Source organism: Halichoeres trimaculatus, unplaced genomic scaffold (assembly GCF_033239565.1).
Source record: "Halichoeres trimaculatus isolate MK-OKI-2021-1 unplaced genomic scaffold, fHalTri1.1 fHalTri1_scaffold_21, whole genome shotgun sequence".
In the NCBI taxonomy this organism is placed as follows: Eukaryota; Metazoa; Chordata; class Actinopteri; order Labriformes; family Labridae; genus Halichoeres; species Halichoeres trimaculatus.
The window spans coordinates 15,014,697-15,031,942 of record NW_027437199.1 but is presented as its reverse complement, the minus strand read 5'-3'; the positions used below and the strand labels follow the sequence as shown (position 1 = coordinate 15,031,942).

General features: G+C 38.9%; 1 protein-coding gene across 1 annotated transcript in view; it reads left to right on the top strand.

The window, feature by feature from the left end:
* The window catches only part of syn3 (synapsin III), a 122,534-nt gene that overhangs the window by 5,351 nt on the left and 99,937 nt on the right, over window positions 1-17,246 (top strand). The window contains exon 2 of the mRNA XM_074698067.1: window positions 11,258-11,729. Within this exon, the coding sequence (XP_074554168.1) occupies window positions 11,317-11,729 (413 nt within the window). The 5' untranslated portion in view covers window positions 11,258-11,316. The remainder of the gene's footprint in view (window positions 1-11,257; window positions 11,730-17,246) is intronic.

Sequence of the window (17,246 nt, the reverse complement as noted above, 5' to 3'; positions counted from 1 at the left end):
AAGAAGAGATCATGAAGATAAATTGAGAATATTTTTATGGATTTGCAGTGAAACTTTCTGATTTATTGTGCAGTCAAAAATTCCCACTGGTTGTCACAAATAGTATATCACTTTGTGTGAATATTTTTAGTATTTATTTTGATCATCTGAACAAAAAGAAGCTTCAATCTAGACTCTAAACCTCAAAATATTACAGGACAGTGATTGTTAGCATCCCAACTGATTGTCAAAATAAAATCCGCTGTCCTGGTGATCTTCAACCACATCAGAGCTGACCAACCTTTGTTAATTTATTTGCACTGGGATTAAGAGATTCAGTCATCATGATTTTGTTAATTCTGTAAAGGTTTCTTGGATTAAGAGGAAATGTTGCATGTTTATCCCAGCCCTGCTAAGTGCTTTATTTATTCACCTAATCCTTGAGCCCGAGTTTGGAAAGAACCAATCCATGATGTCAGATTGTTACAACAAAGCTCCTCAGAGGCTTTTTTCAGTCTCCTCATGCAGCAGCAGCAGCAGCAACACTGGGAGGATGGCAGAGTGCTAGACACACAGAGATGAGTCATAATGGTACCATCACTGTTCCCTAAAAAGTAAGAGTGGTGTGCTACTTTGTCGAGCTCCTGCACCACATGTAGGATCAGAGATAAAAGGAGCGGGTTGCTTAGCGACTGTGGATACACTGTAGCTCATGTGGAACTGTTAAAGAGTTGTTCTGGAGCATTTTGGCTCTAAAATATTGAAAAGGAAGAAATATTTCATTTCAAGCAACCTGCTTGTGACAGTAGTGGTTGAGATTCAGGGGATTCCCAGAATTAGTTGATGTCATACTGATGGATGACATGTCACTGCCTCTTTCTGTTTCACAAAAATGAAGCCAACGTACTCCCAGCATAAGACACTGATTTATTTAACACGAGTGATGATGTTGGAAGCTACTGTCTGCACTGTTTTTTTGTAAATATATGTTTATTAATGTTTAATGTTTATTGCACAGATTTAACTGGTGCAAAAGCTGTGCAGTCATTAGTGAATCAGGCCTTCAGTTTTTAGCCACATCATATCTGCCAGCTCCAGGGGTCTCACTGAAGTAGCTGTAACGTTCTCTCTCCTCTGCTCCCTGCCATTCTCCCTCCACCCATCCGCTGATTTTCCGTCTCTTTCATGTTGACTTTTGCTCTGCTTTTGATCAGGAGGTGTTGGTTTTAGGGACACATTAGCTTGAGAGAAAACTTGCGCTATGTTCTGTGTCAGAGTGTTCATCTCCAGTGTAGTGGAGTTTTTATAATGAGCAACACAGCTGACATGGTGGTGAAGAACTGTGAAGGTTCAAACTTTAAAATTTAAAAACTGTCAGATTTCTCTCAGAGGGTCACCGAATGGTTTGGTTTCACCACAGGAAGCTGCCAAATCTTCATTTTTCTACATGGTCTGGAACAAGATAGTTTACTCATTTGCTAACACACAGACAAACCTTTCTCTCCCTACAGCTGCTACCAGGACAAAAAAAAAAACCATATAAAAGCCAATTTAAAAATGAATCATCCCACTATTACTCATACTCATATCTGATAAAATGAGCTCATAGCTGAATAATGATAAACTGGCCAGGAGCTTTACTGAAGCCGAAAGCCGCAGTAACCTCATGAGCTGAGACGAATCCTGTAAGAAGGAGAAAGATGAAATGTTGAACATGTGTGTCATTAAAAAAAGGCGAGAAGAGGACAAGGGAATCTTCACCTGCAGCAGACAGATCTCACTGAAATAAAATGACTGTAAGGCAGGATTTCAGAAAGCATCCATCAGAGACAGAAAACAATGATTTCATTATGCTTGGAGCCTGGAGCCAGGAGAGTTACCACAGTGTGCAAGGAAATGATCATTTAGAAAAAAGACTAAAACTTATTAAGAAATCTATATTCTTGGCAAGTCTTTTTGTTTTAGACTTTGTAAAGTTATGGTATGTCAATGGTTTGTTTTTTTTACAATTTTTTACTTCTGGTAAAATTTCTTTTCTCTGTTGTGACTTAATTCTTGTGACACTTTAACTTTATTTTTACTATATTAAGACTTTAGTCTTTAATATTATGACTCTTTCCTGCAGAATTACATCTCATTACTGGACTAACTTCATTCATCAGTCTATGTTTTCTTTCCCTTTTTTTAGTCATTCCTTTTCTTTATTCTTTTTTCCTTTTTATTCCTGTGCTCTTTTTTTTTGTCGTCATTACTGATTGATAGTCTCCACTAGGGATGGGTGCCTTTCACACTTGAAAAAATACAGTACCTTTTCCTGGTACCTGGCAACCGGTATCGGTACTCAACGGTACTAATGTTTGGTACTTTTGTTTGTTTATGTGGTAAAAAATATTCTTTTTTTGGTAATGAAATGTTAATCCTTTTCAATTTGACGTATTTATTCTTCTTCAGTATATATCCTTGCAATGCTGTGTTCATGTCCAGCATGGAAAATCACATACTCTTCCACTCTGTCAGTCACAAGGATGCATTTAGGTACCTAAATGAGATACCTTTTGATTTTATGTGAACTGGTACCTGGTACTTTTGACAGAATTCGGTCGGTACCGATAAAAGTACCTAATTCGGTGCCCATCCTTAGTCTCCACTTTTTTTGTGACCAATTAACCTGATGAACATGTATTTGGACTATGGGAGGGAGCTGGAGTCTCTCATTACATTTGGACTTAAATCTTTTAACATTTCATCTTAAGTCTGTAAACATTACAGACAAAGCCAGGCAGTTCCTTTAAGTATTACCCTGAGCAGACCATGATTTACTGCTTTGAACATCGCTCTGATCAGCCTGGTAGCTGCCATAAATCTTTTCTGGACTTGTGAGTTTTATGATGTGTTTCGGTAATAGCGCTTCCCACCTAATGTAAATCCACAGCAGCTAGTTCCAGATTTTATAATCCCCAGAATGCCTTGGGGCAGGTTAAATGATTCTTTCTATCACAACATCCTCTCTGCTTTCTCACCTCAGTAATTTGAACTGGGTCCAGTGACCTTCTGTTATCCCCTTTGCTCATGGTTGTGAATAATTAGCTGTGTTGGTGACATGATCAAAAGAGACACAAGGTGATTTGCATTATTCTGTGATCAGTTTCTCATCATTTGTGAACATGTCGGATTTTAAAATGATAGTCACAGACCACATATGTTAGAATAACACGGTTTCATGAAGAACTTCTCACTGGGCCTTTGAGATAACGTCAAATCAAAGTAAGAGGAAACATTTTTTTATCAGATGATCTGCTTTGTTGACAGCACATGGTTCACCTCCTGTGTTTTAACTTGTGGACTTCATCTTCTACTCACAATCTGAACTCACAAAACTATTACCCCCTATCACACACATTTTACACACTTCTAAAAATAAACACATGGCCTCAATTTTTGTGTGATGCAAGAAGATACTTTGAAAGCTATACCGAGAAAATCATTTGGATGTAATGTTTGAGTTCCACCTACATGTTCACCAGAGAAAATCAGCATCTGATGTGTTTACCGACACTTTTTATTAATAGCTCCAACGTGCAGCATGGGGATCAGAATTATCAGACAGGATGGGATGACAGCGCTCCATGTCCGTAACCAATTAGCCGACAATTCTAACAAACTCTGACGTGTAAAGTCACACAAAAGCCACTTAGAGGATGTGATAGATTCAACAGTTTCACAACAAGGACACGAACAAACAAGAGGAAACATTAACACTTTGAAACTACATACACAGCCGCCCCCGTTTCCTCCATAGAGGATTGTTTTATGTAGAGTAACACACTCTCACATGCTCTGTGCATCAGCAGGGGTCCATGATCTGCTGTATTGTTCAGCTCCTCCCCGTCATTATGGACTACAGCCTGTGATTACTGCAGAGACAAAGTCCTGTTTGGTGTAATCAGAATAGTTTTAAAGGTACAGTACATAGAATTTAGACGCTGTTATATGATTCCAGTGGCATGTTTTTGCACGAGCGGTTTCTTCTTCACATCACAAACATTTCTTTCTCGTTTTTCTTCTTTTGTTGATAATTTTTTTCTTTTTTCATATTCCTTCTTTTCTCTCTTTTCTCTCTTTCCTGTACTCACTTTATCCTTGTTCCATTTCTTTACTTTTTAGTATTCTTTTATTGAACCCCTCCTGTACTTTTGTTAATCCTCTTTTTCTCCTCTCTTTTTTCTTTAGTTCTTCATTTTCCCTTTGTTTCTTATCCTTTCTTTTCTTCATTTTATCTTTTTCCTTTTTTTTCCTTCACTTTCTTTTTTCATTTTATCTTTTTCCCCTTTTTCCTTCCCCTTTCTTTTCTTCTTTTATCTTTTTTCCTTTTTTCCTTTCTACTCTTCATTTTATCTTCTCCTATTTTACTTATTCTTTCTTTATTTTATATTTTCTCCTTTTTATTCCTTCTTTTCTTCATTTTATCTTTTTTTTCCATTTTTCTTATCCTTTCTTTTCTTCATTTTATCTTTATTCCTTTTCCTCATCCTTTCTATCCTCATTTTATCTTTTTCCTTTTTTTCTTATTCTTTCTTTTCTTCATTTGTCCTTTTTCTTTTTATAAGCCCATTTCTGACTTTAATTCTCTTTGTTCTTCTTTTTTTCTTATTTTCTTTGTGCTTTTTTTATTTGTTCTTTCCTTTTTTTCCTTTTATCTTTTTTTTCCTTTTCTTATCCTTCCTTTCTTTATATTTGCCTTCTTTATCCTTTCTTTTGTCTTTTTCCCTTTTTGGTTTTCTTTGTCCTTATCATTGTATATTCTCCATTCTCCTTTTTTCTCTCTCCTTTGTCTGTTATTTTCCTTCCTTTTTCCTTCCTTTTGACTTTTTTTCTGCTTTCTTACTTAACATTTTACATATTTGTGTTAAATTTTCTTTAAAAAAGTTCCCCTTTTTTGTAGTGTCATCTTCTGCACCTGGCACTTCCATTATTAACTTTTACCTTTCAAATGGTAAAACTGTTAACATTTTCCTTTTTTCTCTTTTCCTATGTCATCTCCTGTGTCAGTTTCAGTGTTATTGTTGCTCTGTGCAACACTTAATGTTCACATATCAGCTTTCAGTTACAGCTTTACACCAGAGTTGAGTGCAGACTGTAAATAAGAATAGTTGAATCTAATATCCCACAGAAGAATCATCTCTCTGTCATTTTCATTTTGTGCCTCAACAGACTTTTACCACACAGTGATTCTGGGGAATCATAAATACTTGGATAACCTCGAGCTCTTTGTGCGTACATTTCCTCTATGGCCAGCTCCTTTCACAGGCTCTTATCACTACTGTTAGCCACCCTGTCAGCGGTAACACCGGGCGAGGTTCCTATGGTCCCCTGTGGGCTGAAGAGGGAACCAAGAGCCAGAGCCTTTAAGGATTTAATAGCTTCAGATGTTCTCCAGAGAGCACTGAGAGAAAGCAGCTTAGAGCGTTGTTGGGAAGGTGGGGAAGGAGCCAGTGGTGTAAAGAGGGTAATTTCAGCATTTCAGCCGACAGCTTATCTGCCCAATGGGATTGAGTCATTACAAAGAGGGCTGAGCTGGCAGTCAGTGGACTTCTGACTGTAATTGCCACTGCTTGTTGTTTGTCATTACTCTGTCTGTTATCTAGCAATTTCCTCTGATTTGACTTAAGCCCTGCTGGTTGCCTCTGTAGGAGCTTTGTGTGGGGGGACACAGAGGCGTAACACCCACAGGGAATCCCATACTCTCTGTGGTATGCAGCTGGAAGGCTTGTTACATCACACATTCTGGTGTTATTCTGAGACAACAAGCATCTGCTGCGCTTTACAGCCTCTGGGCAAAACATTAAATCCTTTCGACTCAATTATTTTCAGTTTTGCGTAAAAGTAGAATAACGTCTTTAATACAAGAAGCTTTTCTTTTGTTCCATTGGTAGATGTTTTTGAACTTGTTACAAGCAATACAGACCTCCACCAAGGAAGATATGTTTTTGGGAGTTTGTCCGTTTGTCTGTGAACAACATAACTCAAAAAGTAACAAACAGATCTTCAGGAAATTTTCAGGAAATTTTCAAAATGAAATAAGGAAGAACTGATAAAATTTTGGAGGTGATCTGGATCGCTGTCTGGATCCAGGACTTTTTTAAAGGATTCTTTATCATTTTGGGATAGGGCTGTTTTCTCCATATGTGTATTAGGGCTGGACAATTAATTGGATTTTAATTGTGATTTCAATTTTGCCATCTGACAATCATAAAAACAATATAATCGAAGAAAAACAATTAATATGCCACACAGTGTAGATGTATGCAAGTTCCTGTGCTTCATAGCTCTTCTGTGTTCCATGTGCAGCCACAGCGAGTGTGTGTGACTTATGTGTATCAATAATACTGTATGTGCCACTTGCTGGTTCTTTAAAGTTGTGTTTAAATCAGTACTGAAGTTTTTGAATAAATGAATTATTGTGTATATTAGTTGTGATTTCAATATCACTTAAAATAATCGGGATTCTTATTTTTACCATAATCGCCCAGCCCTAATGTGTATGTAACTCTTTAATAGATGGTCAGATTCATTTGCAAAACAATACAAGACAAGGTCACTATAATTTCTGACAGATTTAAAAGAACAATCCAGATCCTGCCAATATTCTGGATACTAAGAACTAGAGTATGAAATATGTACTGGGTCATCATAATTTTCAACACTGTCAGGTAACAAATTATTGTACAAACCTGCAACTAACACCAAATTGTAGCAGACAGTCTGCTGAAAGGGAGTATAACATTAAAGTAGGACTTGAAATACTACATTTTTCTGGACTGGTCTGTCAATTGTGGCTTATATTAAGTATAAAAAGACATTCCCTGCTAAAAATAAGACAAAAAAACTTGATAAGATTTCAGATTTTTGCAACACAGAAGGTGATCTACGATGTTAGCTGGGGGGTAATCCTGGCTGGTTCACCAGCCACAATTTGCTTTACAGGGCCTTTCACCTGCCCCCTTTGCTGTTCACTTGTTGTCTCACAATGAGGCGTCATTTCAGTCAAACCTCCTCCCCACCTGGTTTATTTGATCAACAATATGCCCCTGTTCTGAGTGTAATAACTTGAAGAAATGTTAAAAGTGTTATTTTTATCACGGCTATGTCGGTTTCTTTTGGCTTTACTGAGGGTTAAAGCATCTTTCAGCTTATTTTGGTTTTATGGCTTCCACCCTGACTGTTTCTGATCCCTCTCAGTGCTCCAGTCCTCGTCAGCAACAGCTGGCAGCTGTTCAGCAGATAGGACTCTGTTCCATGGAAAAGCACCTGCCCTGCAGCAAAGAGCAGATGGGTAAAGTTATAAACTAACCGGTTAGAGTTTTGAGCGTGAGCAGCTCGAGATACAAACAGTCATTCAGGTGTTAACTGAGACATGAGCTGCTGTCTTTATCATACTTATCAGATCACAAAATGTGGAGTAGTGTTCATGTTGTGGATGTTTGGAGCAGCTGTGGCTCAGAGGAAGTAGTGGGTTGCTGTTAGTTCACTGGTTCAGTCCTGCGGTCTATGTGGAGCCTCAGTGCACAGGCTGAACTGTGAGGGTGTGTGAATGTGATGAGAACTGATGGAAGGTTTAGCACCTCATGTAGCAGCCTCTGCTCCCAGTGTGAATGTGTGATGTGGTGAAAAGCGCTCAGAGCGGTCCAGAGACCAGAAGAGCTCAGCAGCAGTGAGGTCTTTACCTTACATTGTGAAACATTTAGCAAAATGGTTAACTGTTTGTCAACACAGCATCATAATGAAGAACTGTAAGAGTGATGTGTTCTTCAAAGCCAAACAATTTTATGTTTTTCCCTTTTTTCAGGAAGAATAAAATAGAAAGTAGAAAACTGTCATGCAAAATGACCGTAAACCTTGAATTTGTATCTCATCAAATTCAATATAAAGGTCACAAAAGTTCCAATATATTGCTATACACTATGTAGTTCCAGTGGAACTATGAACAAAGTGAATCAAGATTAAATTCAAAATGTTACAAAGATAATGTGCTGTCAAGAGAATAAGAGTAAAGTGTTGTAATGTTAAAATAATAAATATGTAATGATAAGGGTTATGCTGTAATTTAATGAAAATAAAGGAGTAATGTTACAAGAATAAAGTTGTCTTGTTACAAAAAAAAAGTAATTTTCTTAGAGTAAGTTTGTAATGTTAAGAAAATATAATCATCATGGTTTGCAAATAAATTTATTATGTCACAAGAACACTGTTGAAATGCTATCAAACAAAGATGAAAATGTTAGAAGAATCAGAACGTATTAACACAAGAATAAAGACGTAATGTAAAAGGTAATGTGGTAATATAACAGGAATAAACTACTAACGTTCTGGGAAAAAATTTGCAATGTTAGGAGAATAAATTCATGATGTTGCAAGCATAATGCTATAATGTTACAACAATAATCTTGTAATAGTACAGGAGTGAAGTGGTAATGTATCAAGATTTGTGTTATATTGTTGTAAGGATAAAGTTGTAATGTTATGAGGATAGAGTCGTAGTGTTCCAAGAACTAAGTCAGAAAGTTGTGAGAAGAGTTGAAATTTTATGATGTCATAGCCTTGATAACAGGCTTATCTATATAAATCCCAAATATCATGTATTTAGAAATCTTAACATCAGCCAGCTTCCTTCCCCAAATATGGGACGTGGCCCATCTTGTAAAGTTAGATTCAACAGCTGAGGATGAATGAGCGGAAGCTGCCTGTTGGCTTCCTGGTCTGGTGCTGTTAAACATCCTCATATGAACTTCACTTTTTTTAATCACTATTGATAAAAATGGAGGTTAAATATACACACTGCAAAAATCTTTGATCTTATCAAGTGTTTTTGTCTTACTTCAAGTAAAAAAATTCTTATTGTACTCGATACAAGCCACATTCAACTGATCTGTCCAGAGAAATGTCTTGATTCAAGTTATTTAAAGACAAAAAGAGGTCTAAATTGCTTGTAACATGTAAAAAAAAAAATCTGCCAAAGGAATAAGAAAAATAAATTTGCCAGAAAATTTGCTTGAAACAAGAATAATATCTTAATACAAGTAACTTTTCTCTTGTTTATATTGGCAGATTTTTTTTTACTAGTTCCAAGAATTTCAGACCTAATTTTTGTCACAAAATAACTTGAAATAAGACATTCTGTCAGGCTCAGAATGAAGGATTCTCAATGCTGGGTCAGCAGATAGTTTTCAAGAGTCTTTAATACAAAATAGGGTTCGGTACACAGGAGGTCAGTCAATAGCCACGTATACATGGACCCAAATATCCCGCTTGCATTCGGTTTATTTGCTCAAACGGAAAGACTTTAACCTTTGTAAACAACTCATTCCAAAAGAAAAGTGCCAATCTGAATGGGCATTTAATCAGTTTCACAGGGGTGGAATATTCCTTTCCCCAAACCGATTGAGGTATCACGTATCCACTGAAACGGAAAGTTGTAAGGGTGCGTTCTTACAGCGCATGCTCAGATATGACGTAAGACGCAACTAGAGACCTCAATTTTAAAAATGGCGGCGAGCAGTCAGCACTGGAGGAAAGTTTGCTTTTGATACAAACTTTGAAGGACTAAACATAATTTCAAGACTGGATGGATACTCGCAATACGGAGTATTGCAATACCATGATAAAAAAAACTGTTGTCCTCCGGCTTTGATAAATCACGTGATGTTTACGTTTTTCTGCGCATGCCCCATTGACTATTCTGTTTGATTATAGCGGCGCATGAAGACCAGAGATTGGAATATTCCTTTCCATGTATACTACTATTGTTTTCAGAAAAGTCATTCAGAAATACTCCATTGGGAAAGACGAAAAACTCCTCATGTAAACGTGGCTATAGAGGCAAAAGTACAAGTCCGGTAGGCAAAAATCAGGAAACAGGGTGAGGCGTAAAGGTCGGAAAACACAGTAAGCGGCTGGATGTATCGACTTGGTTAAAGTGATAATCTGGCAGGGAAGTGAGGGAACACCAAGGTATAAGAAGCAAAAGGGGAGTGAGTTTAACAAGACACAGGTGCAACACATTAGGGAGGGATCCGGTGATCAGCAGTGAGGGCGGCAGCTTGACAGGAACTGTAAGAGTCACGAGACAGGGGCTAACAAAATAAAACAGGAACCTCCGAAATAATGTTTAAGCTTGACATATACTGACACATTCTTCTGGACTGGTCAGGTGAACGTGGCTCATATTGAGTCTAAAAAGACATCTTTGACTGAAAATGAGACAAAAACACTTGATAAGATTTCAGTTTTTGCAGTGCAGCCTGACCTGTGACCTCTGCAGAAAGGCTAGAGAAATGAGTATATAACCCTTGGGAGTAAATGTAATGTAAGAAAAAAAAAACAGGATAAAATTAAATTCTTCAAAGAACTGCCGTGAATAAACGTTGTTTGGCCTCTATTAGGTTCGGTTTCTCTCCCACAGCCGCTCTGACAGAAGCTACAACTCTGCATACATGCTCACTGATCATAACTTGCCAAGATGAAACATTTGCTCCACTTTCTCTTCTCTCCGTCTTGTTAGACCCTCCTCCCTCTTTAACCAGAAGAACAGAGCCTCAAACATCAACCACATTCGTCTGAGACGTGACGCCTCTATAAGAAATGCACTTTTATCTCATCCTGACTCCATTTGCTGAGACAGAGACAGAGTTTTAATCAGATTTAAGGGTTTCTTCTTCCTCTCTGTGAGCATGCTTGGGTTTTTTTTCTGTTTGATAGCTAATCTGTTTGAATGTCTCCTCTCTGCCACACTGGGTTCCCTGTGTTATATAACTGTTTCCTTTCTCCCAGCAGGCTGTATCTGCTCTACAAGGAAATGAGCTGTGAATCACGGCTTTCCAGCTTTGCATCATCACTGCTGTGTCACCGCATTATGTGCTTGAGGTTCTGCCCCCCTTTCCATGTTTGTAACTTCATCTTATGCTAATCGGGTTGAGCCTCGTGCTAAAGCTTTACCACCTCGGTGCACCCTTTCAGAATCAGGGTGCATCAACTTGTGTTTCTACCTTTTTAATTTTGAATCCTGCAAGTTTTACAGGTTGATGCTCTATTATCTCTGCCCGCTGAGAAGAGAGCATCTGTTTCCTTTTACCTTTATTTGACTGATTATTTCTCCTCTTCTAAGTAGCATCTTCCTGAGCATTGTCTTTGGTTTTTATTGCACAGATATGAATGATGTTCTTGGTTTTTATCAAAAGTGTAAGGATCTGATAAGATTTTTCTTTTTTCATCTCTTGTGCAGGATTTCAGGCATTCTTTCCCTCACCTTCTCTGGCCTGACTGACCCACCAGCCCACCATCATGAACTACCTCCGCCGGCGCCTGTCAGACAGCAGCTTTGTGGCCAACCTCCCAAATGGCTACATGATGGATTTGCAGAGGCCGACTCCTCCAGGCTCCTCCACCTCCTCGCCGGCCTCCCCAGCCACAGAGAGGCGGCAGCCCCCAAGCATGCCCAGTCAGACCCAGAGCCCGGGCCCTGCCTCAGGTCCCACCGCGGGCTCGACTGCAGGCGCAGGCGCAGGCAGCTTCCTCAGCTCCTTCTCCAGTGTGGTGAAGAGCGCCCAGATGGCCCAGAACGTTGCAGCCGCAGCGCACGCCAAATCAGCAGCAGCAGCAGCCGAAGGAGCCACAACAGGAAGCAGCCAGCCAGCGAAACCTGTTGTACGCAAACCCAAGATCCTGCTGGTCATAGATGATCAGCACACAGACTGGTGAGGAAGAGTTTCATTATCTTTGTTATGAAATGAGAGGTAAAAGGAAGCATTTCAAAAGTCAGCTTCTTATTTGAGGAAAAAAAAGATGATCTACACAATAAATCAAATTACTGCTGATGTGCTGTGACAAAAATCTCTCAGTTTGTCTCAAACAGTTTCTGTCCAATTTGAGAACAAATGACAAAATGAGATGCAGTTCATTAGCTGTGTGCTGCCATGAGTAATTCTGACTGAATTAATAACATGACTACAGACTGGATATTTATGACAACAATTCTGTCCTGTGATGAAAGAGGAAAAGACAAAAGTATAAAAAGAAAGAAAGGGAAAAAAGGCAGAGAGAAAGAGAAAAGAAAAAGGAAAATGAGAGGGGGAAAATTAAGGATATAAAGAAAAGAAAGGGAAAAAAGAGAAGAAAAAACAAGTGACAGAAAGAAAAAAGAAAAACAACAGAAAATGAAAGAAAGATAATGAGAGCAAGAGAGTGACAATGAACAGGAGAATGAGATAAAAGGAAAAGGAAAGGAAGAAATTGAAGATTAAAAATGAAGAAGAATCAAGAATGAAAGGTCCAAAGAAAGAAAAGCAAGAAAGAAGATACGAGATAGAAGTAAAGGAAGAAGGAAAAAAGAAAGAGTTAAAAGGAGGGAAAGAAATTAAAAACAGATACATTTAGAAAATTAATGAAGAGAAAAGGGAGAGAGATAATGAAGGAGGGTGAAAGGAAGGAAATAGTTCAAAGTTAAACAAAATGAAAAAAGGGGGTTGGAGGAAGAGACCAATAGAGAAAGAAAGAAAGAAAGAAAGAAAGAAAGAAAGAAAGAAAGAAAGAAAGAAAGAAAGAAAGAAAGAAAGAAAGAAAGAAAGAAAGAAAGAAAGGAGAAATAGTGAAGGTGAAGAAAAGAAGAAAATGAAGATCATAAGGGAATATAGAAAGAGGAAAAAAGATGTAGAAAAAATGAGAAAATGGAGAAAAAGAGAGAAAGAAATAAAAAGACAAAGAGGAAGTGAGGGTAAATTTAATTGGAGGAAGAGAAAAAGAACAAGCATAGGATAGAAATAAAGAAAAAGAGTGGAAAAGAGAAAATAGAAAAAGAAATAAAGAAAAAAATCAGAGAAAGAGGAATAAAAGAAAGCAAGAAGACAGTATAAAATCAAACCTGAACCGAAAATGAAACCCCCATGGTAACGAGAGGAGGGTCTTTTGCTGCTGCGATGACAGAGAAGAAGATTAATTCTCATGAGCAGAGATGGGATCATATATCAGGAGCAGCCCACACGCGTGTTGCTCTGTGATATGTGCTGTCTCTGGCTGCACACAGTGAAGAATTGATTTCCTGCTGCAGAGACACGCAGCGGCCACTTCATCATGTTTGTCCCACTCAATCAATAACCCGCTCTTCCTTTTCATGAATTGTTATTCTGTTGCCTGACGTTTGCTGGTAAATCGACCTTAGTAAAGCTCTTATTAGCTATTTCCAGCCCTTTGAATTTATGTTCACTATTAGCCGGGATCATTCTGCGCTCAAGCATCTGTTTCTGAGGCTCCGTGGGGAGATCAAGCCGAGGTCTAAAAATCACCAAATTAAAGCCCCCCGCTGACGGCCGTGTCAGGCATAGAGATCACTCTCCATATTCTGAAAAGCCGGGGCCGCCTCTTTTCACTAATCCGTTGGGCTGGAATCTCAAAAGCGCCTGTTCATCTGCACATCCTGGTGTTTCTGGAATGAAAGAGGATCATCCAGTCTGTGAGGCGTTCAGGGCCAGCTCCGACTCTCTGAGGTGACATTCTCACCGGTGACAGAACAACAGGGTGCGTTTATTCGCCTAGACAAACTGTTACTTTTACAAAGATGGAATAAAGGCAGCTTTATTTAGAATCTGGACGCTACAACAGTCCAAGTAATTTTTTGGACTGCAAGATTGACTCGTTATGCAACAATACTCGTGCAAAATAAAGCAAGCAGCAAGCAGTTCTAGGGGTGCACCAATCACAATTTCCTTGCCGATCACCGATCTTTCAAAAGCCTGACCTGCGGATACCGATTTTTATTTTTTATTTTTTATAACTGACAGCATATACCTTTAATGTTGTAATCTTATTTTATTGAAAATCATTGAATAATACCTTTGAAACAATAAAATCTTGACATTTTAACTTAACCAATAAAGTGTCCTAAGTTTTAGGTCTCAGAGCAAAAAGTGACAAAGGCTGGCTGTCAGACCTTCCTGTAGGTATATAAGATCAGCTTCACATGTAAGGATGGGCCGATCAACAATCTCCAATGTCCGATTCCTGATCACTGATCATCGATCCCCCAAAATTAAGGAAATCGGCACTGATCGTGTTCATTGGATTAGTCCAGTCATTTCCACCACCATCCGTCTCTTTGTTACCCGCACTGCCTGTCCCAGCTGTCATTGGGTGAGAGGCAAAGATTGAGGGGCAAATAAAAACACACGGAAGGGCAATATAGAGTGACCGGTGAATGAAATTTAAACCACAAACGTCAAAATGACAGCACTAATTGCAACACTATCTTACATATCCCAAGGCCCTCTAAGGCAAGATAGAACTGTCAAAAAAACCTTTATGAGGATTTTTTTGTTTGTTTTCCCAGAGATCATATCTCTGGCTTTTATTATTTATAAATATCTTACTCCTCCCTCCACCCCTAATTGAATGACCTATGTATATAAACTCAGTCTTTTTGGTCCATTGGTAACGGCTTTGATTATTTGGAAGTTAGCTTGTTCCTCTTCTGGCCACTAGGTGCCACTGCAGACAAAACTCAGCTTCCCATGGAGCTGCTCCTCATTCTTTCTTCTTGTTATGATGTTTTTGAGTAGAAGTGAAGACCTTCAGCCAGCAGATGGCGATGTGTGACAACATCTTACATTAACTTGAAACTCTCCCTCTTCTGGAGACGTGGATTTGCCTGTCTGAGCTCACAGAACATTCAAACAGAGCACAGGATAAAAACAATATGAAATTGTTCTCAGTGAATTGAAAGGAGATAAGTTCATTATTAGAAATGTGACAGAAATTTCTTCATTTAAAAAAATTGTGAACTTTTACTCAACTCAACTCATAACTATCTGTGATTTCAATGATTTAGTGACAAATCTTTTCCAAAGCTATTTACATGAGTTAACCAGAAGCAACAGGCAGATTCATTTTGTTAAAGTACATCCTTAAAGTGTCTTGGAGCTTTAACCTGCAGCACATGGTGTGATCACCTTTAATTAAGTTGGAATAAAAGTATGTCCAAGTTAAGCTCATTTGTTTTGTTTTTAAAGTCTTTCAACTCATAGATGTATCTGTGTTAATTACAGAAAGTCTGGGCTCAGACTGATGAGAAGCAGGTAGAGAGAGCGTGAAGCAGCAGCTCAGTAGTTAAAACTCGACCCTCGAGACAAGAACAACTCGTTAAAAAAAAAAAAGACCAAATATTTGGCTGCTGCTTTGGCAACCTGTCTGTGCGATGGTGTTGGCTGTTTCTTTTACAGTGTTTGCTCTTAGGACAATGTAGACCCTGCTTTTAGCAGCTTAATCCGTTTGTTCTTTCATTGAGCAGAAAAAGCAGGCGTACTGTACTCTGCTCTGCTGAAATCTCTGAGCTGTCAAATTTACCACTCATTCCAGATGTTGACTTTTTATTTTGTTTGTTGTGTTTTATAACACCCATCGTTCACTTTCTAAACAGATATTCTGTGATCTTGATGTATTTCCACAAACCTGACTGCGGTCACTGCTTTGACAGGGGCCACTCTCTGATTGACTGCCAGAGCCAGCATAACTTCACTTTATTGCATTGGCAGATGTCCAGAGGGAAGAACAACAAACCTTTAAATTCTACAACTACGTTTTTTTCTCCTTGCATCTTAGACAGAGGGGCTCTGGCCTCTCCAGCCAGGTTCATCTCCATCATTTTATAGATAATCTAACACCAACTACAACATTTCCTTGCATTTATACCACAGAAACTGAAATCTAAGCAAGTGTTTAAGTTTTATTTTAAGTTGAAAATCATCTTGTTAGACCTAATTTGAGCCACATTCACCTGACAAATCCAGAGAAAGTCACAAAAAGAAGAAATGATACACACTTTTTTAAGTTCAATTAGAAATTCTACACTCTAGTAAAACCTAACATTGTGTGCAAGCTTATTTAGTTTTGTATTTACAGAAACTTGTGGTTGCTGCTGCTAGCTGCCTTTAGCTAGTTACCATAAAACATTACAAGATGGCGAACTTTACTATTGACGTGTTGAAATACTGTTTAAGGTGTGATAAAGGAAGTTAACTAGGTGTGCACTTTAAGAATAAGTGTTATGGTAAGTTCCTATAAGGATCTTTAGTATGTGTAGATTTTGGCGCCTCCTGTGGCCAATGCGACTGTTTTTTTGTTCAGTTATTTTTGTCAGGCTTTTAAGCTTTTTTAGGTATAAAGATTTACCTTTGAGTAAGTATCCGGGCTCTAATTTCGTGGCGCAGCGCAGGGGGCGCAAGCCTGGCGCAGCCTGCGCAGTGCTAATTTCGTGCGGCGCACCGCCGTGCGCTGTCAATTTGGCAATTTGGTAGACCGTCTGCGCAGAGGTGGGTGTTACCGCGCGCCAGGGGGAGTTGACGGCGCACCAGGGGGAGGTGTCAGCAGATTCATGTTGGCGCAGTGACAATTTGGTGCCAAATGGTGGCGCTGAAACATGTCATCAAAGCCTCAGAGGCAGGTTTCCAGAGTGTCAGGCACATTTCGATGCAGTAAACAATCACAGCAATCACTATTTAATGTAACCGTCTGAACCAGCATATACATTTAGATCTAAATTAACTTTCCCGTCACATCTGATGTCAGATTAAAGCCGTTTGTCATAATGGAAAGTTAACCTGACGGCAGCTGGAAGTTTGATGCACATCTTACAATTAAACAATAGACAGCCTTAACATCTAATACTGAGTATATCTGGTTCTCTCATTTCATTTAATTCAAAGAAAAGAGGGAGAGAAAAGACGAAGAAAAAAGAGACGAAATAAATGTATGTCACTCAGGATTTACCCGTGATTCCCCATATTTCTCTGTTTTAGTCTTTATTTTTAACGTGATCTAAAAAGACGGAGTACATAATTGTGAGGAGGATGAGGTGGAGACACTGGGAGAGTATACAGTATATCACCAAAGGCTCTGCTTGGCGATGACAAACCAGGAGTGCAGGTGGATCAAGAGTATTCTGAATGGATAAGCCAGCTGTGTAACTGCCTCTTAATTTTTTACTCCGGATAAAGACAAAGGAACAGATTAAATCTGTCATGGGAGCTGGCCCACAAGGTGACACGTGTCGTGTCCTCCGATGCGCCCCGCTGTCCATTGTCCTGCTGCAGGCACAGCGGCTCTGACCGTCTCCGCTGCCAGCACTCTCCGAGGTGCTGGAGATCACTCAGACCAATCAGACGCTGCGCCTCAGTCGCAGGGCATTTAAAGGCGAGGAGAGGCGCTCATTTGATTGGTGAAAACAG